Source organism: Zeus faber (assembly GCF_960531495.2).
Source record: "Zeus faber genome assembly, chromosome: 1".
Classification (NCBI taxonomy): Eukaryota; Metazoa; Chordata; class Actinopteri; order Zeiformes; family Zeidae; genus Zeus; species Zeus faber.
Window position 1 is genome coordinate 60,727,920 of NC_137193.1, and position 27,552 is coordinate 60,755,471.

The 27,552-nt window shown below is 42.3% G+C and overlaps 1 protein-coding gene across 1 annotated transcript in view; it reads right to left on the bottom strand.

The window, feature by feature from the left end:
• Positions 1-4,889: 4,889 nt before the first annotated feature.
• erf (Ets2 repressor factor) overlaps positions 4,890-27,552 on the bottom strand; it is a 51,387-nt gene continuing 28,724 nt past the window's right edge. Inside the window, exons 2-6 of the mRNA XM_080008166.1 lie at positions 21,926-22,160; positions 13,959-14,071; positions 7,711-8,603; positions 7,092-7,347; positions 4,890-6,524 (exon numbers count right to left, since the gene is read on the bottom strand). Coding sequence (XP_079864292.1) covers positions 6,109-6,524; positions 7,092-7,347; positions 7,711-8,603; positions 13,959-14,071; positions 21,926-22,160 — 1,913 coding nt within the window. The 3' untranslated portion in view covers positions 4,890-6,108. The remainder of the gene's footprint in view (positions 6,525-7,091; positions 7,348-7,710; positions 8,604-13,958; positions 14,072-21,925; positions 22,161-27,552) is intronic.

The window sequence follows — 27,552 nt, forward strand, 5'->3', positions numbered from 1 at the left end:
TGTGGGATGACAGCGAGGGACAATAGACTAAATGGTCAACAGATTGAGGGGGAAAAAAACAAAACAAAGCAAAAGAAAGAAGCTAAATTTGGTTTGGGGTCATACAGGAGAGCAGCTAAAGTAAAGAATATTTTACTTGTTTGGGGGATTTTCACCAGATGGATCCAAACATTGGATAATATGAAGGAATTTTGGAGTTCGAACTCAACAATCCAAGGGTTTAAGGCCCAGAATCCTAGGGTTTGAACGCCCAAATTTGAACCCCAGAATCCTCGGGTTTGAACTCCAGGATTTCTAGATTCCTAGGGTTTAGAAGCCCACAATCCTAGGGTTCAAACTCTAGAAGACTGGAATCCTACGGTTTGAACTCCAAAATTCTAGGCTTGGAACCCCATAATGCCAGGGTTCAACCTCCAGAATCTCAGGGGTTCCTCAAGGATCCTCTGGTTCCAACCCCACAATCCCAGGTTCAAATTCAGGGAACATTTTAGGTTCTCAAAACCTTAACAAAAACATATAACTGAAGCAATTGTTTCAAGCTTCAATCTAATTAAAAAAAACTTTTGCAAACTCTTAAGATTGATGAATAGAAATCATAAATAGAAATGCCTAAAGTTATTTTTTCCTATCAAATATTTTTAGCTAGTAGTTGGCCACTGGCCATTTGCAAAGGCTTTAAGTAATTTGCATCAATAACAGACAGACCTATTTTATTGACACACCAAATATGAAAAACAACTTAAAAAGATGAACGGCTGTTTTTGCACTCATTTGCACCGTGAGCGTTTTTAGAAAGGTTAATGAGTTGAGACTAAATGTTACTTTTACTTTGACAAACAATCCTCCGGACATTGTATTGAAGTCATGACACCTCATTGCTGGGGTTATTACAGTGTGCAGTACCACCAATGAACAGCAGAGGGCGGTAATAATTCAATTAAAAGTTAGGAGACAGTTAAATCATTGTATCCATTTATGGTATATCCTAAATGGCACTAGGTTGGAGGTTTATTCTATTTTTCCATTCTTTATTATTATAGAGTTCATATAGAGTTGAAAGGTTATTCTACCGCTTTATATTTTGAGAATAAAATCAAACGAGCGAGATTAAAGGGCACCTATTATGCTCAGTGTGTAAGATCTACCGGCATCTAGCGGAACGGACTTGGCAGAAATGGAATATAATATTGATAAGTATGTTTTAATCAGTGTATAATCCTATCAAAACAAGAACCATTGTGTTTTGGTTTCCTCAGAACGAGGTTTATATCTACATAGGGAGCGGGGACACTTCACGGAGGCCGCCATGTTGCACCGCCATGTTTCTACAGTAGCCCGGAAGGGACAAAGCTGGCTCTTCCTGTTCCCCCCGTAATGTTGGTGGATGTTCTGTCCGGTCTCTGCAAACAGGTGTTAAAATCTGCTGACGCCGCCTCACGACGACACTGAACTAGGACACCTCGGGGTGTTCAGTTGGTTTGGGATCAGCAAACTCACTGTTAGACGCCAATACTTCGACACACTGCACTTTTAAATATTGAAATACACGACAACTATTATCCCTATTTTTCAACTTGTCATAGTTTCAACTTAATCCTCGAAACAGCTTCCCCCCCCCCCCCTCCTCTCTGATCTCGTCCCCACGTTGGAACGAAACGGGTGAGATGAGAAAACGCACTAATTCATTTCCCACTTTCCACTTCAATGCCACCGGTTGCAGCGACCTGGCCTTTCGTTTAAGGGGAGGGAGTAACGAGTTCGGACTCAAGAGAACCAAAATACCTTCTTCCTGATCTCTTCTCCTTCAAAGTGGAAGCTGAAGCACAAGCTGCTTTTCAGAGACCGGTCAGTCGTGCGGAGCACGGCGTGCCCACGGAGCTCGCCTGGTGCGCTGTGAAAATCTACCCAAATTCAGTGAAAAAGATTTTAAAAATATATATATTGCACAATAACAATTTGCTTTTGTGTGGCGAAATCGAAATGGCAAGGTTGTACCAATCCATCCAATTCATCAGTTCCAGGTAGAAAAGCGGCCCTGGCAGAACAAGCTTACAATGATAGAACAGAACGAGTCGTGATGAAAGCTTCGGCTCCGAGAAGAACGGTCAAGGATATTTAATTTGGTGAAATGCAACGTGTCAACGAGTGACATTATGAATTACGACAAACATATTGGCCTTTTTTTTTTTCCCCCCACTACAACTTAGTCGTCAGTGATTTTTTCAGTTTGTGAGGCGAAGAGTCATTCTTTTACTGGAGTGAATCCAGACTCACTCCCGAAAGAAGAAATAACGATGTGTTCACTACGACCTAATCGTTTGAGTCTTGCATCACTAAATATTAGTCAGACATAACAAGCACAGGTCTGTGTGTTTGTGATGCTTTAAGGGGTTAACAGGGCGGCGCTATAGCACGGTGGAAAAAAAAAAAAGTTTGTAGTAACTTTGTGGACCAAAGTTTGGAAACTTTGGTCCCAAGTATGGAGGATGACACTGACTGCAACCATTTGTTGACGGGACACAAACCCAACATCTAAGTGTTAATTAAGGACGGTACAATCATTTCCCTCTGGATGAGAAAATTGAACTGAAAAAAAAAAAAAACAGAATAAAAAATAAGCTTGCATTAAAAATAAAACAAAACCAGACGTCCATTTTCACCTGTTTTTTTTTAATGAACCCTGATTACTGTTTAATTACAAATGAAGATGAAAAGATACAAGAGAAACAAAATGGAAGAAGAAGAGGAAATAATACGGTTAAACAATGTTGATGCTTTTCTTTTTTCTTACACGTCATACCCTCTTCCAAAAAAGATACGGAAAGTTATGGATATATACAAAATAATGTAAAAAAAAAAAATAATAATAATAATAACAACTCGGTTAAAAATAAAAAGACTGTTACGAAGCAAATTAACAAACATTTTTGGGGAATCGAAGAGGGCACAAAATAATCAAACGGTTACGTTAATATTAATGATATAATTACAATAGTAACAGTAATACGCTTAGAAAAAACAAAAACAAAAAAATCTAAAATGGCCGATGGTAAAAAATAAAATAATCGCCTAGATGAGATTTTCGGGGGCGGCAACAAGGTGGATTTTTAACGATTGAGTGAATTCTTTGTTTGAAGCCGCAGCACTGTGTGTGTGTGTGTGTGTGGGGGGGGGGGGTGACAGTTTAAACCTTTTTAAGCTAAATAAAAGTTTAAAACAACTTTAACATTTTTTGGGGGAAACGTGTGACTTCTCTGGGCTGTAGTGGGTACCACACACAAAGTGAGGTCCAAGTATATACACTTTGTAAGCGAGGACCCATAGTCCTGGCACACTAAATCAAAACAGTCAATTTAGAGGCCGGTCCTCACCAGCGCGCGTGCGTGCGCACACACACACACACACACACACACACACACACACACACACACACACACACACACACACACACACACACACACACACACACACACACACACACACACACACACACACACACACACACACAGAGTGTGCGGTTTCATCATGCCATTTCCTCTTTCTACATGTGTGTGTCGGTGTGTGGTTACTATGGTTACACCGTCTCCAGCAGCAGCCAGACTGCAGAGGCGTCTGATGTCATGCGTGATGTCATGGTACCTCTATTCTGGCCACAGAGAAGCCTCAGTCTCATCGTATTTTTGTCCCAAAAAGAAGCCGAAAGAGTGGCTCGGTATTTGTCTAGTCCGGGTCTTACCACCACCCGCTTGCCCGGCCCAGCGGCTTCGTAAAAAAAAAATAAGCACCAAATGTTTGTTTCAAACTGCGGTTGGGATGAAGCCGAAGGAACAGTAGACAGTTTCTACGAGCTTCGGCGCCCTCTTGTGGTGGGTTTCGTATTACACCCACCTGGGACATTACTCAGCGTCACTCAGTTCATTTTTATTTTTTATTTTAGCCATGACCCCCCTTGTCCCTGAATACACAATACCTGGTGTGCTTCACGATACAATGGAAAATATAACTTTGGGAAGGCATTAAGGGGTGTGGCAAGGCAACGGCAGAATTATACTGTAATAATATGCCCAGTAGAATATATATATATCTATACCATTAAAAATATTAGGCTCTTCCTGATTTGTACTGAAATATAACATTTAGTTTCAATATATATTTGAATAAAATATATGTGTCCATTTAATTATTCTGTATCTCTTAAAAAACAGAAGGCAAGTCGGTACTGTGTGTGTTTGGCTGGGAGGGGGAGTGTCCAAGAAATGCGGGTTTTTTTTGTTGTTTCAAAAAGGCACCGTCTGATTTTTATATTTTGTTCATTCAAATGGGCAAATTGTGTTGTTTTTGTTTTTTTTTTCCTTATTTTTGTTAACTACACCATTAAACATCATCATCATACAAAATAACTGGTCGCAAAACATCTCAGTGAAGGTTTGCCTGAGTTACAATCTCGAACCTCCACGTCCGTCCGTCCGTTCCATGGTTCCCGTGCAACCGCAGAATAATCAGTTCATTTTCCATTGCTCGGCCTCGGCTTTTGTCTAAACATCGTATAAACACGGGGGAGGTAGTCTCAGAACACCCGCCCCCCAAAAAAATGATCAATCCAAGAGCGCCGGATCACAGCAAATGCCCTTTAAAAACAGCGTCAACTACAATACCTTCCGCCTCCTTTAGGGGGCGCGGGAGTTCAGAGACCATGGACACAGCCTCTAAAAGTAGGGGGGGCAGTTTGTTTATAGTTAAAAAGTTAAAAATTTTCGGGCACCCGGAAAATGCGGCTAACATCAGTTTTGTGTCGTCTCATTCCCCCCCAAAAAAGCATGTGCCACAGCGGAGAAGAAAGAGAAACCAAGACGCCCCCCCCCCCCCCCCGAAGTTTCTCTGAAGGCTCTAGTCGATCAATCGTCCTCATTCGGGAGTGGAACCATCGAGACGTTAAAAAACGGAAAATAAGCCGAGTCGACACCTCGGCTGTCCAAGTCTTCGGCCTCTGGAAACCAAGCGATGTCGCCCCCTGGTGGCCATCTTGTGCTTTTCACACATTGTAGTGAATGGTCCACGGCCGACTGAGCTCCCCCAAAAACAAAACAAAACCAAAAAAAAGAAGCTCTGGAGCTTCTTGACAGGATCCTTCACTCGTCTGGATTCCCGGTTCAGAACCAAAAGACCTTGAAACTAAATCTTTAGACCCTCCACACCCAACAACCTCTTGAGTCTTAAGTTCAGTTTTGGAGATGAATCGATCCAATCGCCGACCGGGTCGGGTGGGGGTGGGGGGTGGGGGGGGTCCGGTCCGTGGAGGCTTTTTGTCCTTGCATTCAACGTCCTCCAATTTGTAAACGACGTGGAGCGTGGGATTTTCGGCAGGTGGGTGGAGAGGCACTTCTGTAATCTCTTTTCAAGGCTGGTGGAGGAATTCCAAGCGACAGATCAGGGCGTGGGTCTGTCTGCCGAAGCGGAGATGGAGGGGTGGAGGTGTGATTATGGATGGACAGAGCTTGGCTTCTGCATACTGGCCGCAACACGTTTTACCAAAATCCCTTTAACGACCACCAGTTACTGTTTTAGAAAGATTAATGAAATAAAACTGCAGTACAATAGGAGCTTCAGACCACACACTGGGGGAAAAAAATCATTGGATAACTTAATGAAATTGCTTAAATCTGTTTTAAAGTTAAGAAAACCTCAAGACTACACAGGTTTAACAAATTAAAGCAAGTTTTCCAAGTAGCTCCAACGACTCCAATCCCATCATTCTTTTCAGTTCAGTGTCTGACTGATGAGTTAAATTCCCCCAAATAAAACAGTAACTGGATCCAATGGCTTGTGTGCAATGTTCAAGGGCCAAATCGGTCCCTCAGATAACTCGGACCCCCCGGTTTGTAGGGGCCACTATCATCAAACACAACAACTGCACTGGTGAGGGTAAGTCTCCTCTTAGTGTTTAGGTCAAGGCAGGCATCCATGTTGGATAAGGCTTTCCATCTGTGTGTGTGAGGCTGCACAGGCACCTAGTGTAACTGTGTGTGTGTGTGTGTGTGTGTGTGTGTGTGTGTGTGTGTGTGTATACGTGGTAGTGTGTGTATGTGTGTGTGTGTGTGTGTATGCTCCTCAGCAGCTGGTGTTTTCCAGGGACAGCTGAGCCGTCGCCCTCTGCAGCTCTGAACTCGCCCTGCGCTGGGCGGGCAGTGGTGGCAACACCCCGCTCACTTCCCCTCTTCCTCCTCCTCTCCTCCCGCCATCCTCACCCTCCACGATCTCCTGCTTCTGCTCCGAGCGCACCTTCTTGTCCTCCGCCTCGTCCCTCTCTCCATCCGCCTCCATCTTCTGGTCCTCACTCCAGCGACGCTTGAAGCGCAGCTTCAGTGGGATGCAGAGCGTGCCGCCGGGGCTGATGGGAGCCGAGCCGTGTGCAGGGACGCCCGGCTCGCTCTTCAGGCCCGGCAGGGGGAAGGGTGGGTTGGCGGGGGTCTTGAACACGTCCTCGTCCTCCTCCGGGTCGTCATGGTGGTGGTTACCCAGGGCATCTGCAGGCAACGCAGAGTCAAGTTTTTTATATTGATGTCTGCATTTCAGAATAGACTGTTCAACTATAGTAACGGTTTAACTAAAATCAGATTAACTGTTTAAGTGTAATTGAGAAATCATAAATAATAAACTCTAATTTAAAGCTATTAAATTAATTTTAAGGCCAAATATTTGTTCATACATTAAGACTTTTAAAGGACATAAAGAATGAGAATGAATGCAGGGTTTGTAATCGTTTATTATAGATTAGTGCTCCCTCAAATGGTTGAAAATTAAAGATTGTAAATTAAAGGCTTTTCTGACCGTTTTTTAGTGCAGCTTTAAAAAAACTAATTTGATTTGAAAATGAACAGGAATACTCAATTCCTATGACACTGGTTGGTTTTCCCTTTAGGATTCCAGGAAATTTGTTTAAATCGGTCAAATTTCCACAATGTAAACATTATTACATATGAATCACTATGAATATTTTAAAATCAAGAAATGTAATTAACATCCCAAATGTAATTCAAATATAATATAATAATCATATTTCAAACCATTTTTAAAATCACGCGTGAACCCACCGTTGCCATGCAGAGGGGGCAGGTTGAGAAGCAGGGCATTGTGTGTCGGCGCAGTAAACCTGGCGCCCATGCCATTGGATGCCTGATGGAGGTTTCGAGGGTGGTGGTTGAAAGGGTGGTGGTCGTGGTGTCGGGCCGTCGGTGTGAACACGTCTCCTTCCTCTTCGTCCTCATTGTTGCCGTGGGGCTCCTCTTCGTCGCTGATGTCTGTCACCTCCACTTCTTCCTCCGACTCCATGTCCGATATGGGCTCCACCTGAGGCGTGAGGCGGAGATGAGGGGAGAAGACACAAAGCTGCTGAGTTAGGGTGAGGCAGGTTTATTTGGCGACTGTCCCTGAAGGAAACTGACACAACAATTAATGGAAATTCAACCAATCCACGCAATATTCGCGAGACCCTGCAATTTTGCAAGATTGCAGTTCAGTTTCCGTATTCAATGATCACATCATACAGCACTGACTTTATTTTGTGGTAACTGGGTGCTGACTTCAGTTTATTTTATTGACCCCCCCCCCCATTCCCACAGTTTTCCCGCGGAAAAAAATTTGACCGAACACCTAGCAAACTGCTATGGAGGTAAATGTAATTTCATTTTGGAACAGAAACTCCATCCGTACCTTGATCTTAGGCATTTCCATGGCGGAAGCGGCGCTTGAGGTCAGACCAGACAGGGGAAAGCCAGCTGACTGGCTGGAGGAGCCTCCGCAGGAGGCGGCCAATGAGCTACCTCCATCCCTCTGTTTGCGTCCCAGCGGCGGCGGCTGCAGCTTGAACTTGAACGACGAGGGGTGCTGCTGGCCGAGCGGGCCATCCTCCCCCAGCGAATGGGAGAGCGGCAGAGGCGGAGCGTGGAGGTGATGGGCGGCAGCTATCTTGTCAGGTGCAGGGCGGTGGGGCTGCGGGACCAGGATGTTGGGGTAGTGGAGGAAGGCCCGCGGGCTGAGGTGGTAGTTGTAGACGGACTGGGTGTGGGCCTGCAGGTAGCGCTTCATGTCCTCCGGGTTGAAGGAGAAGTGGGAGCCCAGCATTGGGGAGGACAGGGAGGGGGAGGGGGTGTAGGGCAGGTGGGAGGTGGGGGTCATGGAGAGGGCGGGGGACAGCGCCGGGCCCAGCAGACCGCCTGGCCCGGGCAGCGGGGACACGGGGAAGGGAGAGAGGGTGTCAGAGTGCACCCTGGGCGTGGGCCTGGGGAGGCCGTTGGGCCCCCCTCCATAGACCCTGAACAGAGACTCGTGGGGGAGGCGGGGGTGAAGCAGGCCCCTGAAGGCCCGATCGGGGCCCACCCCGCGCTCCTCCGCCCCCACCGCCTCCTCCAGCTCAGAGTTGGTGGAGGTGCCGTCGCTGCAGTCGCTGACAGAGCCGCGCGCCATGCGGCGGGCCACGCTGCTGAACATTCCGGGGCTGCGCAGCTCCTCGTTGGGGGACAGCACCTCGGAGGGGGTGGAGGGGGGGAAGCGGAAGTGGGTGCTGCCCGTTGGAACCGGGGGGGCGCTCTGAGGGATACCTCGCCCTGGGGGGGTGAGAGAGAGAGAGTGAGAGAGAGAGAGACAGAGAGACAGAGAGAAAGAGAGAGAGCGCCATTTTAGTTTCTAAAGGAAAAACATGTTTTGTTTGTTGTGACTATTGTGTAACTAAGGGATAATGAGCAGCCGGTTGGCCATTACTGCAAAATAAGCCCCGGCAGGCTGATCCTGGATCCCTCTGGATGGAAATAGTCCACAACAACGTAGCCAACACTGCCGCAAGGTAGCCAGCTGTTTGCCATTTAGTGTCACCAGATGGAGCCACTAGCTAGTGTTAGGAAGAGCATTTAGGCGGGGTGAAGTGAAAGATGTGAAACCATGTGGGGAGTGGTGGTGACAGTGGTCGTCATAAAATGTGGGTGTTATTACATGATAAAAGTCAAATTGACTAAAAATGCCTTGCTCAGGGTCGAGAATTTAAAAAAACAAACAAAAAAAACAAACAGCTTTCAGAGCTTTCTCTGCTGATTCTCATGCTTGCTCTTACGGTGGGAAGGGGATTTATTTGTCCCGCTGTCTCGTGGCCAGGCATCAATCAATCACGCTGCGTTTGAGCGACAAATGGGATGCGACCACGAGATTGGAACCAGATCGTGTAGATCGCATGGTGGCTTGATTTCACGACCATGCGACCAGAGCGGCTTCAAACACAGACACCAAATTATGGCCAGGACTTGAACTAGCAAAGGGATTAGCAGTGTGGACTGTAATTCCATACACCATCGAAACACTGAAATCCTGATACCCTAGCACTTCATCTAGGCAATAATTTAAGAAAATTGGTATGGAAAAGAAAACAAATATATCGAGATATCCCTTCAGAACCGTATATCAAAGAAAGTCAAAATAGATCATGTTTCAATGATGGATGTGTAGAAGTAAAAAATAAATAGTAAGTAAAAGGAAGTCAATTCGGAAAAGTGAGACTACGATTGAAGAAAAACTATGACTATCTGGTTGGTGTGTGTGTGCGTTGTAGGCAGACTGACTTTCGTCCTCCTCCCTCTTTCCATCCATCACATTTCACCCTCCCTTCATCTCCCACTCTCCCTCTTTCAGGTCTCACACCTCTCTCCCAAATCATCTACCGTTTCTGTTCCCGAGTTAGTACTTTCCCTCTATCTCTCTCCCTCATTTTCTCCTTTACCTGTCTGTCACACCTTCTGTCTCTCTCTCTCTCTCAATTCAAATTTGCTTCATTGGCGTGACAAGCATTCTTACATCTCTTGATGTAACACATCTACAAGACCAGAAAATGTACTAAAATAAAGGTGAAGAACAGGTCACATAAAACCGTGCAGGTGAGGTGTCAGCAACTGCACCGTTCGTCTTTTTCTGACAGACTGGCATGAGCATTCCGCCTTTTCTCCAAAAATGTATGACGTTGCTCAGCTGGTATTTAAATTGATTGTGTTTTTTTAGAATTGTATTAAATGGCATGTTGTAGTCCTCCTCTGTGGCAGCTTGAGCAGCTCCACTTCTCCTGGGCTGCAGCGGGAGCAGAGCCGGGGTTCTCTGGGTTGCCATGTCTGACGCTCTTTCCACGGCACGGCTGTGTTCGCCGAGTCTGTACATCGTTGTGGTTTTTCCTCATTTTTTTCCTCAGTTACCATGGTCAAATATTCTGCAGTGGTGTACGGTCTGTTTAGGGCCAAATAGCATTGAAGCTTACTTTGGCTTTTCGTAGTTTCTTTCCAATATGTTTCATAATTTACTTTTTGTTGATTGCTGATCTCTGCCTCTATCTGTCTCTCTCTATGCCTCTCTCTCAGACTGTGGCAGTGTGGCATGGCAGCAAGTGCCAGAATTAAATATTGGAAAAGTCTCTTTCTGCCATCACAAACATGGGCTGGGCTGCTCCGCTCCGATTTTCCAGCACCACACAGCGTGTGTGTGTGTGTGTGTGTGTGTCACATACCACTGTGGGCGTGTGTGGGTTTTTGCATGTGTGTACATTAAGCCACATGTCACTGTTTTGTTTGTGTACGCCCCCGTGTGAGTGGAGGCCCTCGGGCTTGGATGAGAAAAAATACATTAAAAATACTATATTACTAAGACTATTTTTTAAATAATATAAAAAATATATATATTTTATAATATTTTATTTTGTATTGTTTTTTAAATTATTCTTTTCCACCCAAACCCTACATATAGACTGCAGAATCAATATTTATATTGAACATTCCGAACAAAATGAGTCACACATGTCGTCAAGTTGCGTTCACTGTGTTTCTGATCATTTGGCCACGGTGCCGCCTCAACTTAAACTTCCAGAGACTGACTTGCCTTATGATGTGTGTTATCTTAATGACTAATGATGTGCAACTTGTGAGTTATCTTCCAGAAGGGAATTAGAGTGTACTCCAACGGGCCAGAGCAGGGGTTCTCAACGTGTGGTCTGGGGACCCCCGAGGGGTCCTTCGAGAGGTTCCAAGGGGTCCCCGGTAAAAATGATCAATATTTAAACTTCACCGTTATTATATTTAAAAGACATTGGAGAATATATCAATTCAATCTATTCAATTAATCTACAGTGGAGGAAATAATTATTTGATCCCTCACTGATTTGGTAAGTTTGCCCACTGACAAAGAAATGAACGGTCTATAATTTTAGTGGTAATTTTTGGTAGGTTTATCAGAACAGTGAGAGACAGAATACCAAAAAGAAAATCCAGAAAATCACATTAAATAAAAGATATAAACTATTTTGCATTTCATTGAGTGAAACAAGTATTTGATCCCCTACCAAAACATGACTTAGAACTTGGTGGAGAAACCCTTGTTGGCAAGTGCAGAGGTCAGACGTTTCTTGTAGTTGATTACCAGGTTTTCACACATCTCAGGAGGAAAGTTGGACCACTCCTCTTTGCAGATGCTCTCAAAATCTTTAAGGTTTCGAGGCTGTCGCTTGGCAACTTGGAAGCTTCAGCTCCTTCCACAGATTTTCTATAGGATTAAGGTCCAGAGACTGGCCAGGCCACTCCATGACCTTAATGTGCTTCTTCTTGAGCCACTCCTTTGTTGCCTTGGCTGTATGTTTTGGGTCATTGTCGTGCTGGAAGACCCATCCACGACCCATTTTTAGTGTCCTGGCTGAGGGAAGGAGGTTGTCACCCAGGTTTTCACAGTACATGGCCCCATCCATCTTTCCCTCGATGCGGTGAAGACGACCTGTCCCCTTAGCAGAGAAACACCCCCAAAGCATAATGCTTCCACCTCCATGCTTGAGGGTGGGGATGGTGTTCTTGGGGTCGTAGTCAGAATTCCTTTCCTCCAAACATGGTGAGTCGCATTGATACCAAAGAGCCCGATTTTGGTCTCATCTGACCACATCACCTTCTCCAAGCATTCTCTGAATCATTCAGGTGTCCATTGGCAAACTTCAGACGGGCCTGTACATGTCCCTCCTTGAGTAGGGGGACCTAAGGGTGCTGCAGGATTTTAATCCATTACAGCGTAGTGTGTTACCAATGCTTTTCTTGGTGACTGTGGTCCCAGCTGCCTTGAGATCATTAACAAGCTCCCCCTGTGTAGTTCTGGGCTGATCCCTCACTTTTCTCATGATCATTAATACCCCACGAGGTGAGATCTTGCGTGGAGCCCCAGACCGAGGGAGAATGACGGTCATTTTGTGTTTCTTCCATTTTCAAATAATCGCGCCAACAGTTGTCTCCTTCTCACCCAGCTTCTTGCCAATGGTCTTGTAGCCCATTCCGGCCTTGTGCAGGTCTACAATCTTGTCCCTGATGTCCTTAGACAGCTCTTTGGTCTTGCCATGATGGAGAGGATGGAGTCTGATTGATTGATTCTGTGGACAGGTGTCTTCTAGACAGGTAACAAGTTGAGACAGGTGTCTTTTATACAGTTAACGAGTTGAGATTAGGAGTACTTTCTTAAAGCGAGAGGACTAATCTGTGGGAGCATGAATTCATGTTTTGATAGGGGATGAAAAACTTTTCACTCAATGAAATGCAAAATAATTTATATATATATATATTTTTTTTTAATGTGATTTTCTAGATTTTCTTTTTGATATTCTGTCTCTCACTGTTATAAACCTACCAAAAATTACCACTAAAATTATAGACTGTTCATTTCTTGGTCAGTGGGCAAACTTAGAAAATCAGTGAGGGATCAAATAATTATTTCCTCCACTGTATTTAACCATCTATCCATCATCTAGCCATCTATCTAGTTATCTGTTTAACCATCGATCTATGTGTCCATCTATCTAACATCCCTCTATGTATCCATCTTTCCATCCATCTATCTATCTATCCATCTATCTATCCATTCATCTCAATTCCGGAGGTTGCCGCAGACACATGGAAAACATCTGCACATCTCCGACTGTATGATCCGTGTGTGTGTGTGTGTGTGCGTCTGTAACCTATCCCATGTAGCCATCGTATCACAACATGTCAGTGTGGAGGCCACATCACACGGGAACCAGAATAAAAAGCATTTTGGGTCCAGGGCTCCATCTGGTGCTGGTTTACACTGTGAGGCTGCAGCTGCCACTGCTCAAACTGGGAGGGGGTGGCTGGGGCATGATGGGACAGACTGGGACATGGCACTCACCACCACAGTGCACCCACTGCATTGTGTTAACGAATAAAAAGAATATAGAAAATATATAGCTGTTCATCGTCAATTTTTAAAAAAATTTTTTTTATTGCTTTATATGATTAGTCGCATTTTTTTTTTTTTTTTTTTGCCCCTTGAGACGGAAGCCTATCTTTGATTTTAAAGCAAAGTCACCAAATTAAATCCCCAAATTCATGTATAACCAATTCAAAGGAAGTACATTGTCTTTTTTTATGACAAACTTTTATTAAAACAAAATGTTGAATTTACTGCATGGAACTTTTTTCGGTAGATTGAAAGGCGTGTAAAATTTACCTACTCCCCCCCCCCAAAACTCCTCAAAACTATCGATCTTAAAAAAGAAGAAAAGGTTTGGTACTTATAGATAAGTATGAGGATAGTTCGATTCAGCTCAGTGGCTTCGCTATTGGACACTAACTGATCTATCAGCCCCCATTGAGATTAATTGCCAACATTTTGTCTACGGTTTATATGTTGTGGTTTAAAAATGATTTGTTATTTTTTGGATATATTTGTTGCTTATAAGGTTTAGTGTAGATTGCCACACCTTTTTAATGTGTACAGTTAACTGTTAGGGTTATTGTAAATTTTCTGTGCTATATTTTAATTCTTGATACTTTTGACTATTTGTTATATGAAATGCTGTGATTTAGGTCTCGAGAAAACTGGTGTGTGTGTGTGTGTGTCTGTGTGTGTGTGTGTGTGTGTGTGTGTGTGTGTGTGTGTGTACTGACCAGATCCCATATCTATGAAGGGATAGTTGACCAGCACCAGTTTGTTGAAGTTGAACTTGTAGGTGAAGCGCTTCCCTTTGGTCTTGTGGAGGATCCTCTTGTTGTAGTAATACCTGCACACACGCACGCACACACACACACACACACACACATTCTTTAGTCTTGAAGCCAGCTGCAGACCGTCCATATTGGCACAAGCGGGCCATTTTGTGAGTTAAATGAAGTGCTGTATTGTATTTAGCATTTTGTAATAACTTGCTGAAATGCAATAAATGTGACTATTATGTAATAACACACGCATTTTCTAAGAAACATCTTGAATGCAATCATTTTTGTAATAACCTTTTTATATAATGTATGTTTCTGTTTCTATATCTGTCTGAGCCTTCTAGTGAAATTTTATTATAAAGTATTGAAGTGTGACACTTGATATAAATGAAGGCCGCCCTTTTGAAGTGTTATTATATATGTCAGTGTGTAATGTGTTGAATTATTACATGGTTATTAGGGCTGACCCCAAACAGTCGACAAGTAGTCTCAGTCGATCAAGTTTTTCCATTGGTCAGTTGGTCGCAGGAAAGACAAAAAACTCAAGATGAACCTTAAAACCTCCAGTGTACGACTGGACCTGTGTATGAAACGCGAGAGGACCTTTTTATTTGAACCTCATTTTGACAAATAAATGTTCAGTCTTCCCACTGGTTGTTCCAACACATTCAGAACTATAATTACAGCTTTCGAGGAGCGGCTTCTGCCGGTAATTAACAGGCCGCTTCATGCGTGCGCGCCACACAGTGCCGTAGATTACATTTCTATTTAAAGGTAATAAGTTATTGTGCAGGTGTTACTGATAAATCAACAAAGTGTTCAGTCCCCTCGCTGGTTGTTCCCACACATTTAGAACAGGGATGTTCCTAACAACTAATTTCCCTGACGTTTAAATGGAGGTTTAAAATTAAACAAATCGAAAAGTCTGAAAAAATATTCTATTCTATCTATATTCTACAAAATATCGTGTATATTATAAGAGCCATTTGAAACCATTAATCCCATTCTTCAATAACCAATTAATATCTTAAATGACCCGAAGGACCGGGCGGAGGTCGGCCCGTGGTGCACCCGAGCTCTGGGGACAGGGAAGGCGCAGCGCAGCCCCGGGAAATGTGCCCGACGAGGGGACGTCGACAGCAGGAAAATGATGTGCCGGAGGCCCCATTCGTTCATTTAAATGTGTACATTAATTAAATAATAGTTACAGTTCAATTCATATTTTAAAGGCTGATTATAAGGTTTTGTGTTTATCTGTAATGTAACACAGTGTTAACAATGTTACTTATAACATTCTTTCTCAGCCCTGGAACTCAATCCATTTTCTGCAGCCCCAAAAAACATGTATTTAAATAATTAAATCAATATCATAAACGTACGATGATTAGTCGACTAATCGCCTGAACTGACGAATAATAGATGACGAGGAAAATCTTAAGTCGGGGACTAAATGGTTATTGCATATTCATCATCATAAAAATATGTACGTATACATAATAACCACAACATTACGTAATCTCAGTAAAAGCGAGATGTTGATCACAAAATGCTGCAAGTTATTACAGAACACGGGTGTTATAACACAATAATAAGGGTTTCATTTTCACATTGCGCCGTTATTACATAAGGAGTCGATAAAAGGACGCACGACACTGCTGTGTCGTGCGTCAAACCTGAAATCATCAAAGCTTTCGGAATTACCTGGAAAAGAGACCCCGAATGAGTAATAGTAGATAGATGATGTGTCATTAGGGGCCAGTGCAGAGAGAGAAAGAGTGACATTTCACAAAAGTCATGAAATAGATTGACCAATTCTGTCATCTTGACTAATGAGCTGGTCTGACGTCCAGGGAGTCATCAGCGCAACACGCAACACACAACACACAACACACAACACACAACACACACACACACACACACACACACACACACACACACACACACACACACACACACACACACACACACACACCCCTGTTGATCTCAGGATCAAATGGCAGCATGTGACTCAGAGACTATCCATGCTGAAAGACAGTCAAGGCCCTAAATAGAAGCTTAAAAAAAAAAAACCCCAACGACAAAAAACACGTTTTCCCCTATGTTTGCCCGCCCTTCCTAAATCCCCCTCCCTCTCGCCCTCCACTTCTGGGAAGCGTTTGAGAATATATTAAATCAGACATAATGGAAAACAGAACACAGAGAGAGAGGACGAGACATCAATGGCCGCCCACCCTAACACAAGAGAACAAGACACTAGATTCACCTGAGAAATTAGGTTAAAATGTTTTTAGTTTGTTTTTCTTTTTGTCCGAGACATCCTTCATCTTTTCATCCATCCTCCCTCCTACTTATCCTCCCATCTTCGAAAACCAGGTTGGTTAAAACCAGAGAAAATAGGGCTGGGTGAAGAAAAATTAATCCTCAAAGAAAACCCAAACAAAAGAAAATACATAAAAATAATTAAAAATAAATCGATATGCCAATATGATTCAATTCTGAATCCATTTGAAATCAAATAAATATCTTTGTTTGGAAGTTATGCAATCCTTTTCCACTTTAAATGAAAACCACCATAGTCATTTGAATATTAAGAATGCTGTATTATACTGAGTTTGCTGTTTTGTAACGCACATCTGATGGTGAAACTGAAAAGTGTATAACAATTCTCATTGTGTATAAAGTGTCAATATATCCGTATTGAATCATATCGTATTCGTATCGTGAAATCGTGAGCCTTCAATCTAAATGTAAATTGTGAGATCCCAATACAAAAAAACAACTGGTTTGGTATCACGTACATTACATGTTTTTGTAACGCATGTCAGATGGTGAAACTGAAAAAGCTGGCCGCATTTCTTCACATAAGAATAAAAGAAAATCGACACTTAATCGTATGGTGTCCCTTTGGGTCAAAATCAAATCCAACGAGATCCTGTGCCCTGGGTGAAATCACTTTGGCGTAAAATAGCGTCGGCACGCTGGACAAACCCCTCCACGGTGAAGAGTCGGCTCTCAGTGTCATTGGCCGGCGTCGCAGTGTTTACAGGCCAGGATCACCTGTTCCAATGGCGGTGACGTATCGCAGCTACGAGCCGTAGCAGTCGATGTAGCGTCTATGTATATATCAATGTATGTCTGTGACTGCGCAGCCAAAAGAATTAAAATTAAACTAAAATTGTGACATTTCAATTTACCTCTTCAGTGAACATGCTTCTTCTCTTTTATTTCCAAAGTGGTTTTGATCATTTACACCAGCGGTCCCTAACCTTGGGGTTGCGACCCAGTCGGTCGCGATCCATTTGTGAACGCAGGTGAATCGAGCATGCCCGTGCTGGAAGAAGATCAACTGCTGGAGATCGCAAATGATGGCGGTTTTAAAAGTATGTTTGAGACAATAACTCTGTCGACATTCTGGATTTGTGAAGCAGGGTTTTCTGCAGTAACGGCAACCAAAACTAGACTACGGAGCAAACTGGACATTCGGAACACACTTATGGGTACCATTGTCTCCCATCACCCCGAGATAGGACCGTCTTGTTGCAGAGAAACAAGCCCAGGGCTCCCACTGATTCAGCGTTTGAGAGTTTTAAATTGTATTCACTTTATATTGTACTATTTGCTTTAGTTGATCCCGGTGACGTCTATTTGTTCTTGAGAATTTCTGACCTGGTAGTTTAACGATCAATCACATTTTGTTTGAAATGCTTCACTTTTTATGCCTGGAAGAGGTATGTTTTTCCTCTTTTGGAAGAGCGGAAGTGAGATTCTGTATATTTCAGTCACACCTTGATAGCCGGTCCGCGAAATTATTGTCTGACGTAGTACCGGTTTGGGCGTAAAAAAGGTTTGGGACCGCTGATTTACACGGAACGCTCTGAGCTATCGTAAAGGATTCTGTTGACTTTGCAACAGCGGCGCAAAGTTGTCAACTGCACCTTTAAGTGGTGGAAACAGCACCAGTGCTGCATTGTTGAGAACCATTAACCGCTATAGTTGCTGGAAACAGTGTCTTATCCAAGCATTGTTATAATAAGTATTGGTGGAGTCTCTTTGTAAATACTTCAATATGTTATTTGTTAATTATTTATTTTGTGTGAGCAGTATGTTTTTATTCATTTGATTTTCTCTGTTCATGAATATATTTCATTGTGGTTACTTGGATGTTGTAGTTGTGGAAAAAAAAAAGTATGAGTAATTGACCGTTTTGCTTAATTATGGCAAATCTCCCTGTCATCACTACAGAATATTTGGCGTTTTTTTTTTTTTGCGATAATAAGGTTCTGACTCAAAGCAGACAGTAAATATGAATTATGTAAAATCTGTCAACGAGACTTGCCAAGGAAAACGGGCAACGCCACAAAATGTATTTCTCTAGATTTAGGTCTACTTGCTATATTTATTTTGTTTTAGATTATATCTTAATTAAATTAAAGTCAAATCCTAAAGAATCTGCACTTGTTACTTCTTGTTCACTTCGAGAGCTTACCAGTGCTGTGCAACGTTCATTATATAAATACATTATCATATTGTCAGATTTTTCCCCTGTTTTTCTATGAGATTTATTTTGTTAAAAAGAAAGATGCAAAATGCTTTGAAGTTTTGTTGGAACCGTTTTTTGTTTTTTTACAAGGTCGATTTTTATCTAAAGACTAGCGTTTATTTCGGACAATTTCGCTCAAACTTATAAACGTTTTTAAAATGCATCATGGCATTAAATAAACTGTCTCGACAATAACATTTCCTGGTGATTCCCTGTGGATGGAGCTCTGCTCTCTGAGCTGCAGCTCCACCCTTTGGCCTCCGGGCGGTGTCCCTCACAGAAAGACCACGTTGGACGGACGTCTGGACGTATAGACAGCCTTTGAAGAGAGTCTGAACTCACTTCAAATAAAGCCAAAGTACGCTCAGTGTATCGACTCCGACCGCAAAAGATTTAAACGTGCCCTCGTGCACCAACGGGCACATAAACGTACACACATCAAAGTCTGTGTGCGTCCATCAGTCAACTTGAACATCTAACAGCCTTTCTTCTTCCACCGACTTCACAATTAATTAACCGCTTTATTCGTACACGCAACGTGCTTTTAAACCACAGGAAAGGCATTTAGAAGCCAAGTTTAGCTGCACAAATTAACTGTTCCCGTTTGAAATTAACAACGGCATGTGCCCCGGGTTACAGAGAGACCGTCCAAATTAACCTAGTTTTCTACCACGTCTGTTTATTTGTAAAAAAAAAAAAAAAAAAAAAAAAAAAAAAGTTAAACTGCCCGTTAAAAATGTTCAAGAATTTGATTGATTTCCAGCTGCTAGGAAATGTTTGTCAAAACTTTGGCAATGCATACTTAAACGTTATGATTATGATTATTATTATTTCAACACGACTTAATTTATGTGCATCCAGTGCTGTATGTATGCTGTGTATTAAGTCAAAATAAAACATTATGCTTTGAAGTAACAGGATGTTTGTAAGTATCAGATAGTTTGGTTGAATACTTTAACACATTATAAAATTTAGGACTGACTTTTGGACAACTTGTTTTTTTAAGTATTCGGTTCAGCGCTAGGCATTAGAGGTTTCTAACATTAGAAATGTTGACTGATGAAGAAAAACCTGACTGATTTTGATAAAAAAATAATATATTATATTAACAGAAATCATTAATTTTTATTTATGTTGAGATTTATGAAGAAGCTCACAAATTCAAATGTAAGACTACTTTAAAAGGTAAATAGTTGTACAATTTTATTGAAATGCAAGACTTTTAAGGACCTTCAGACACCCAAAATAAATATCTTTTAGAATAATAATCATTCATAATAATCAATCACCTTCACTTAGCGGTTCTGTAGTAGGGATGGGATACCTGGCTTATTTTGAATTATTAAACAACCGTAAAACCAGTAGTTTTACGGAGTTGAAAACAACTGAAATTTAGGTGTGGGCATGTTTTTAATGTGTCTCTTTAGCAATCGTTCAGTAAAAATAGCCATTAGTATCTCAAGCACAATCTTGTTTTTGGCTGAATACCTGAGGGCTATGGCGCTGTTCTATTATTATTTAAATAAAAGGGGCATTTGCGGTTTTTTAAAAAGGTATACAATTGGGAATTGAGAACCATAGAATTCCACTGGAATTTGTCGTACGCGCCAGATCTCCGCTATCGTGAAATTTCTAGACCAAACAGAGTGAGAAAAGGTGACTCCTCAGAGACACACGGGGTGCAGATTGTCTGGAGGAGGGCTGACAAGGTCTGGATGTGCACGTGTGTGTGTGTGTGTGTGTGTGTGTGTGGTGACTAGGTAGTGCAACAAGTTATCACCACGGGTGAAGTTAAACCCACACCAGCCTACAATACAGAAGGTGACACCGATGACTCGCGCGCGCGTGTGTGTGTGTGTGTGTGTGCGTGCGTCCAAACGAGAGAACAGGCGGAGAGCTAAATAAAACTTAGCATCCCACATGTGTTCTGAGGGGAGAGAAAGTGCGTGTGTGTGTGTGTGTGTGTGTGTGTATGTCTACACAAGCTGTCACCTTAGATTCCTGTCAACATACAAGACACGATTCATGTAAAAAACAAAGAAAAAAAAAATAAATAAAAGAAAAAAAAATAATAATAATAAAAAAAGGTTCCTTCGTTGGTTTTCCGTGTCTGTCTTTCTCAGACACGGAAAACCAACGAAGGAACCTTTTTTCGCCACGTTGAGGAAGCCGGAGAGGGACGGAAGGATGGATAAAGAGATCCGTCGGTCTTTAACGCCGCTGTTTGGTGTTGATGCTAACAGACACGGCTGCCCCCTCATAACGGGTCGCTTGGGCCGACATGCGTCAGCCGGCATCTTGCACTGGCGGGAACATCGCAACACGCACCAGCGATCAAAGATCAAATCAAATGGCCCAAAATACAAAAAAAGCCCAATCCGAAACTGTCCTGATATGTATCATTAGCTTCGCCACGACAGCCAATAGCCACTCACAGCCAGTTAGATCACGATGTAAAGAAATCATCGAACGGGAGACAACTTTGAGTCTTTTGCTTTGTTCTCCATAGTGAGTGAGTAGAATAAATGGCAGCTAGCGCCAGCCATCCCATCAACTGCCACCGCATATTTAATTAAGACATTGGCGATTGCCACCCGGCAACCTCTTTTGTTGTCTATGTTCTTGTGGTATGGGTGCCAGACATCATGAAGAAAGGCACCTCTTCTCCACTCAAAAAAATCTCCACTTCTCCTCCTCCATTTTTGCAGAGTTGTCCATGGAAAGGAGAGTGCGTCTGGACCGATACAGCCCATTTGGGGACAGGACACCAACGCTCAAATAGAGACACCGCGAGCCCATTTCACAGTCGCTCATGCCAGGACAACACAGGCTCATTGAAACAAATTCCTTTGAATCTTTTCTCATCGCTCGCGTCAGGAATGGGTGTCAGAAACAAACTACCTGAAACAACAAAACATTCACTACTATTCAAACAAGTGTTATTTGCCAACATCAGGGTTTGCCCTAGTGTTTGCTCCAAGATAGTTACTTTCTTTTGTCTTTCTTTTGATCCATTGTTTTGTTTAATTGTTTTTCTTCTTCCGAGCGTGCCGTTCCATTTTCTGAACGTTTATTCATATCGACCACAACTTGCTACGCTGCTTCATCAAATTCACTACCTCTGCCTTTCGATTCTCACACATGCCCGATCCCTGACTCCGCCACCAACAATAGTAACATGTGCATAATGCAACTACATTCATACAATGGCAGTTTCATATCAAGTGCCCACTAAAATCCCAAATGCGGGACTTTCTTCCACTTTAAGTGTCCTATGGCAAAGCAACCTGCAGAACATGTCTCACGTTAACTATCTACTCCATCATAAAAACTATGACCTTCTCATTTTGACACCATTCGAGGATTGCGAGGGCCTCACCTCAGCGCTCTGCTCAGCTTGTCGTAGTTCATCTGGGGCTTACACTTCCTGGCCCCCCACAGCCGAGCCACCTCGTCAGGGTCCTTGATGACAAACTCCCCGTAGTCACCCTGCCAGGCGATGACATCGTGGTACTCCTCCTTCCTCAGCAGCTCCAGGATGAAGTGCCACAGCTGGATCTGCCTGGAGCCAGGGCTGGACTCCGGCTTGTAGGCCCAATCCGGGAAGGCAAACCCTGTTTGACGAGTGAACAATAGTCAAGACCAGTGACACAGAGGTTAATAGGTGGAGCAGAGTGCCGTCACTGCTAGGGTTGACTCTCATTTATACTCGGTAGGTATACCGACAGAGATTCAAGCAAAGCATTGAATTAATTTGTGCGGCTATGGATGAGGTTTGGTAAAGGACGGAGCAGTAAGAGGCCCAGAATAGACTATTTTTAATAATAAACAATATGTAGTTCTAGATATACTGTACATAGCATTATTCAAGGAACTACCATGAAACTCTTTGAAAGAATAAAGGATTGCAGATAATACTCCGGATGACAAGACATAATTACATATGTAAAAGATACAAGGCATGGGGATGTGGAGGAAAGTAAGGTATGGAGCTTTAACAAGTACAGCTCTCGTACTAACAAGCACATTAGCACGCCACGTTAGTATGTGAGCATTTTAACTATTTTGATGCAGAGTATGAACCATGTGTATGCAAGAAGTACCAGGATAACATACTTAGTGGTGTATTATGATGTCTTATATATTTTAAGATTTTACTTAAACATTGGACTTCTTGAATGTTGTTTTTTTATTTACGACCATGGGCAAAGGTTTCTTGCTTTAAGTGTTTTACAGAATAAATGGAAAGCAAAGATATATTGGTCTCCATTTTTTTCCTTTGCTGATCCCAAAAATTATCCAATCCTCGACTCAAAACCATGAAATGATCCGAACCGTGAGTTTCGTGATCCCTTGCACCCCTAGACATACTACATCCAGTGAAATATCTCAGTACAAACACTGGACGGTAAGCAGGAGGATGTGTGCCACAATACATTGTGGGACACAATGTGGCAGGTACCATTTAAGTGTTGTCATCAACCTGCAAAATGCTGATGTGCTGACTGCTAAAGCAGTGAATGCAGTGTGTGGAAGTCTTTTTCAAAGGACCGGGGACAAGAATCAACATTAGAACCTTCTATCAAGTGGTGACCATTACAGTTTGTGTTGGACGTTCAATAGTTAGAATTCTATGTCACCAAACAGTTATTTTCTGATGGGACAAACACTTAACGAAAATCACCAAAGCGCTTATTTACCATCGGCTGAGATGATAACACGGCTACAACAGCGCACCCGGAGGCATTCAGGTTTACCAATGTTTACTTTCTGTCCTCTTTGATGAAGAAATAAAAAAAATATTTGAGGACCATTTGATGTGAATGTTTTACAGAGAAAGGTTGGAAGAGTAGAGTCAAGTCAGCATTTTTTGGAGGACAAAAAATAAATAAATAAATAAACAAACAAAAAATAAAACTCGGTGGGAAAAAACTGCTTGTTAAAGTAGGAGAGTAAGGCCTGGGGATGATAAGACGGCAACATGCAAGGACAATTACTCCAGACCACGGTGTTGAGGGAGGAATCTGGCAGCAAGCGGTGCTGGGTGTTGAAATTCTATGCTTTTATGGTATCTCCCAAACAGCATTGATACTACCAATCATCCAAACACTCTCGAGAGGTTGAATAGTGGGTATTGAAATTTGGTATTCAATGCCACAGAGTCTGTGAATCAAACAAAACTAAAGAGTTGGATATTAAGAGTAACGGGGCAATGTAATGAAATTGTCCAAACCTTGATGTTTAAAAAAAGGAATTTGGAAAAGTTGTCATTTAGAAATCATGCAAACTATTTAACTAATGATTGTTTTGAGTAATTAAAGACCAATAACTCAAGAGAAGTTAGGAAAGAAAAGCATTCGCTTAGGAACGATTGTGCTTCTTCAATATCTGTCAAAATTGATGATTGGTGAAAATTGGTTATGTTTATGAAATGCATTATACTAATTTGCATTCACTTTATTATTAATACCATTTGATTGCCTTATATTAAAGGAAAGCACTTTGCATGTTGTGTATGAAAGGTTCGTCTATGTATTGGTATTAAATATTTTTTAAACATTACAAATCCCTCTTGGTGAGTGTAAAATCGCTAACTGTTCCCACAGACTAAAGCAATATGAAAACCTAACCACTATCGTCTTCAAAGCCAAAGCATCAGCCGCCGCAGTGCTGATAAATGAACAGAGCCTTGAGATGCCTGCAGACAAAATATAAACCAAGTGTTTTAACGACAGCCAAGGAAAAGGCACATGAGCGCACGGCCGCGTGCACACAAACACACATTATCCAATAGCGAAAAAAATACATAGGCTTTGTTTAAAGCAGTGAGATGCAATAAAAGACTCAACACCATTTTAACACAAGGCCAGGAAGAATAGCAGAGCAACACACACACACACACACACACACACCTCATTACGACCAGATGTGTCAGACTGAGAGTGGGAAACATATGGGCGTTCTACAACAAAGACAGATGTGTGAGTGTACAAGAGTGTTCCGAGTAGAATACAGTAAAGAGCCATATATATGTACACGGCAGTCGAAACGCAGAGGTCACACTCCGCTTCCCAGAGTGAACAAAGCCCTGCGTATCTACAGAGCAGCCACGGTGAACTATGAACAGCGATATGGGGAAGGTCCACAAAAAAATTAAATAAAATTTGTCTCAACACAACTGATGACTATGTTCCCAATTCCCAGCTCCTAATATAACGCATCGTATTGAAGCCCTTCTAGAATGGTGATATAATGGTAACGGGTTGAAGCATGTAGGTCGTGGGTCAAGAGCCTTTAAGATTATTGCCAGCCAAGTGTAGTACAGCAAAAAGCGGTCCATTGACCTGCCTCTGCACATATCATGTGGGAACTATTTTATGGTAACCCCAGTGAGTCATGGAAAAAACGACTAAGTCAGTCAGTGGAGAGAGAGAAGTCCATTATCAAGGCTGCAGAGTGCAGGCCTCTATCGGGTTGGAGGTACACAGGATAATATCTGGGTTAAGCCTGATTTTATATTTAAAAAAAAAAAATTTATGTAAAAAGCCAGATTTACAAGGGTATTTTCAGTATATAGTGATTCCCCTTTGTCTACTTCAATGCCTTCGTTGGATGAGAAGGAGCAGTTTTTCTTCTTTTTCTAAGTTAGAAATTAAGCAGCTTCCAGCATGTTGGGTGGGAATGAACTGTGCCTCCAAAAGAATACAGTAAAGATATTGAAATACAGAAACTATTCATTCCAAATGTTCAAAAAACAATGCTTGTCTACAACCAGCCTGTTAGCTTTACACAGGAAAATGTAATGTTATTACTGATCAATTTTACAAGTGTGCAATCTTTGTCAGGTGAGGTGGAATGAGGAAATTAAATATGAAGGCTATTAAAGCAATATTCCTATTCCAAAGTTTGTAACAAGATCGTAAATATGTTAGCGTTCTAGAACCGTGCCATCCAACTCTCCAGAAAGATTTTAGAACCCCGTCATCAAAATCTCCAGAACATTCTAGAGCCACGGCATATAACTCTCCGGAGCATTCAAGAACCATACCATCATGAATTTTCCCTACAGGGGGGTCAACAAAGCGCCGTCTTATCTCATCATAGTCTCTCAAGCATTTTATAACCATCAAACTCTCCAGAGAATTCTCAAACCATACCTTCAAACTCTCCAGAAAATTCTGGAACCATGTCGTTCAAGCCTTGGGCCAAAACAAATTTCTTGGTCTGAAAGATTCAACTGAAAAACAGTGGTTATATATGATTATCTGTGCCGGTCTGTACGCCTCCCTGATTGAGTTTCTCTCACAGGCCAAGTTTGGTTCCAGACTGAAGCTCATATCAACCCAAGAAGGTCAAGAAAACTATCTGGTTGTGATCGGTGACTTTACTGAACTTACCGATATCCCTGCGTTTGAATACTTGGTTATGATAAAAATCTGTTGATTTGACATTAATTGACAAAGGTCCCATTGACTTCGAAGATATTTATGTCTGTTAAACTTTTGTGAATTTATGAAATCCAACAGTTTTTTATGATCAATGACAAATAAACCACACACAGGGATCTGAGCTCCCATTGTGTGGGCCTACAGGCAGATACAAGCCGGCTGGCCGCTGTGCCCGATAACAGCCGTTTGAAGGCGCATTACTCATAAAAGTGTGAGCATATGATTCACACAGTGAGGCTGTTGTCGCGGGGGAGGTCAAGTCACAACGGAGACACAGACACTGTTCACAGCAGTGCACACTAGGTAACGCAAGGGACGGACACACACACACACACACACACACACACACACACACACACACACACACACACACACACACACACACACACACACACACACACACACACACACACACACACACACACACACACACACACACACACACGAGTGGGCGAGCTAATACAACACACAAAGTACAGCCACACTACAGGTAAGTGGGTTCATGTGGGGGTGTACAGAACACGTAGACAAAGAACACTGGAATGGCACACACGCCAGTCGCGTTAAAGTGTGTGTGTGCATGCACGTGTTCACACACACACACACGTCCCTGCTGACTCATAGCTAGTTCATTTGTCATTCAGCTTTCGCAGATTCTGCCTCTCTCCCCCTTCGCCACCTCCCCCCGTCTTCCTTTCTCTTATTCTTTCCTTCGGCCCCTCCCTTGCCCACTTCCTCTCCAAAGACACCATCTCCTAGCAACCAAAACCTTTAAAGCACTATAAATAAATCGCCTGAGTCACGACAAACAAGGCAAAAATATGATTTAATTACAAAACTCAAAATGAGACGCTCAAGTTGAGGCAGAGAACGACTATGTGCTGGAGCCCTCTCCAGCCGCCGGCTATTTTTTTGCTTGAATAAAGTATCTCTCATTACTCGTTACTGAGGGTGTGGAGTATTTGATGAGAAGTTAAAATTACAGTTCTTTTTTTTTTTTTTTTTTAATTTTGTTGGAGTTTTATAAAAAAGAAAAAAAAATTCAACAATTCACATTAAATGTAAATGTCACCCGCCAAGCTTTTCTTTTTCCCCCCCCTTGCATTTCATGCTAGTCACCCCCATATAATTTGGATTTTAATAACAGATTTTTAGCACCAAAAATTCAAAGTTTTGGGTTCTTGATGTATACCATGATGTAACAATGTATAACTACCCAAGCTGCTACACCTACTCACTGTGAAATAAAAACATGTCGACATTTATTCTGGCTATTTGGAACTGCACGACTTTGGCCTTTTAGATAACAAGTCTAAAGAGACAGCTACATCTCACCTCAAAACATTTGACTAACCTCAAAAGGCTTGTGCGGCTTTCGCCGCCAATAAACCTGCACAAATAAGACAAAAAGAAACAGTGTAATTCTCTCCCCCTTCTATGCAAATGAAGCTCATTGTAAAAAAGAAAAAGACCAATTCACAAACACCAGCGCTAATAGCCACATGCAGTTAGAGTGAAAATGATAAGTGTCTTCAGAGAGTTGATGGTAACTGAAGCA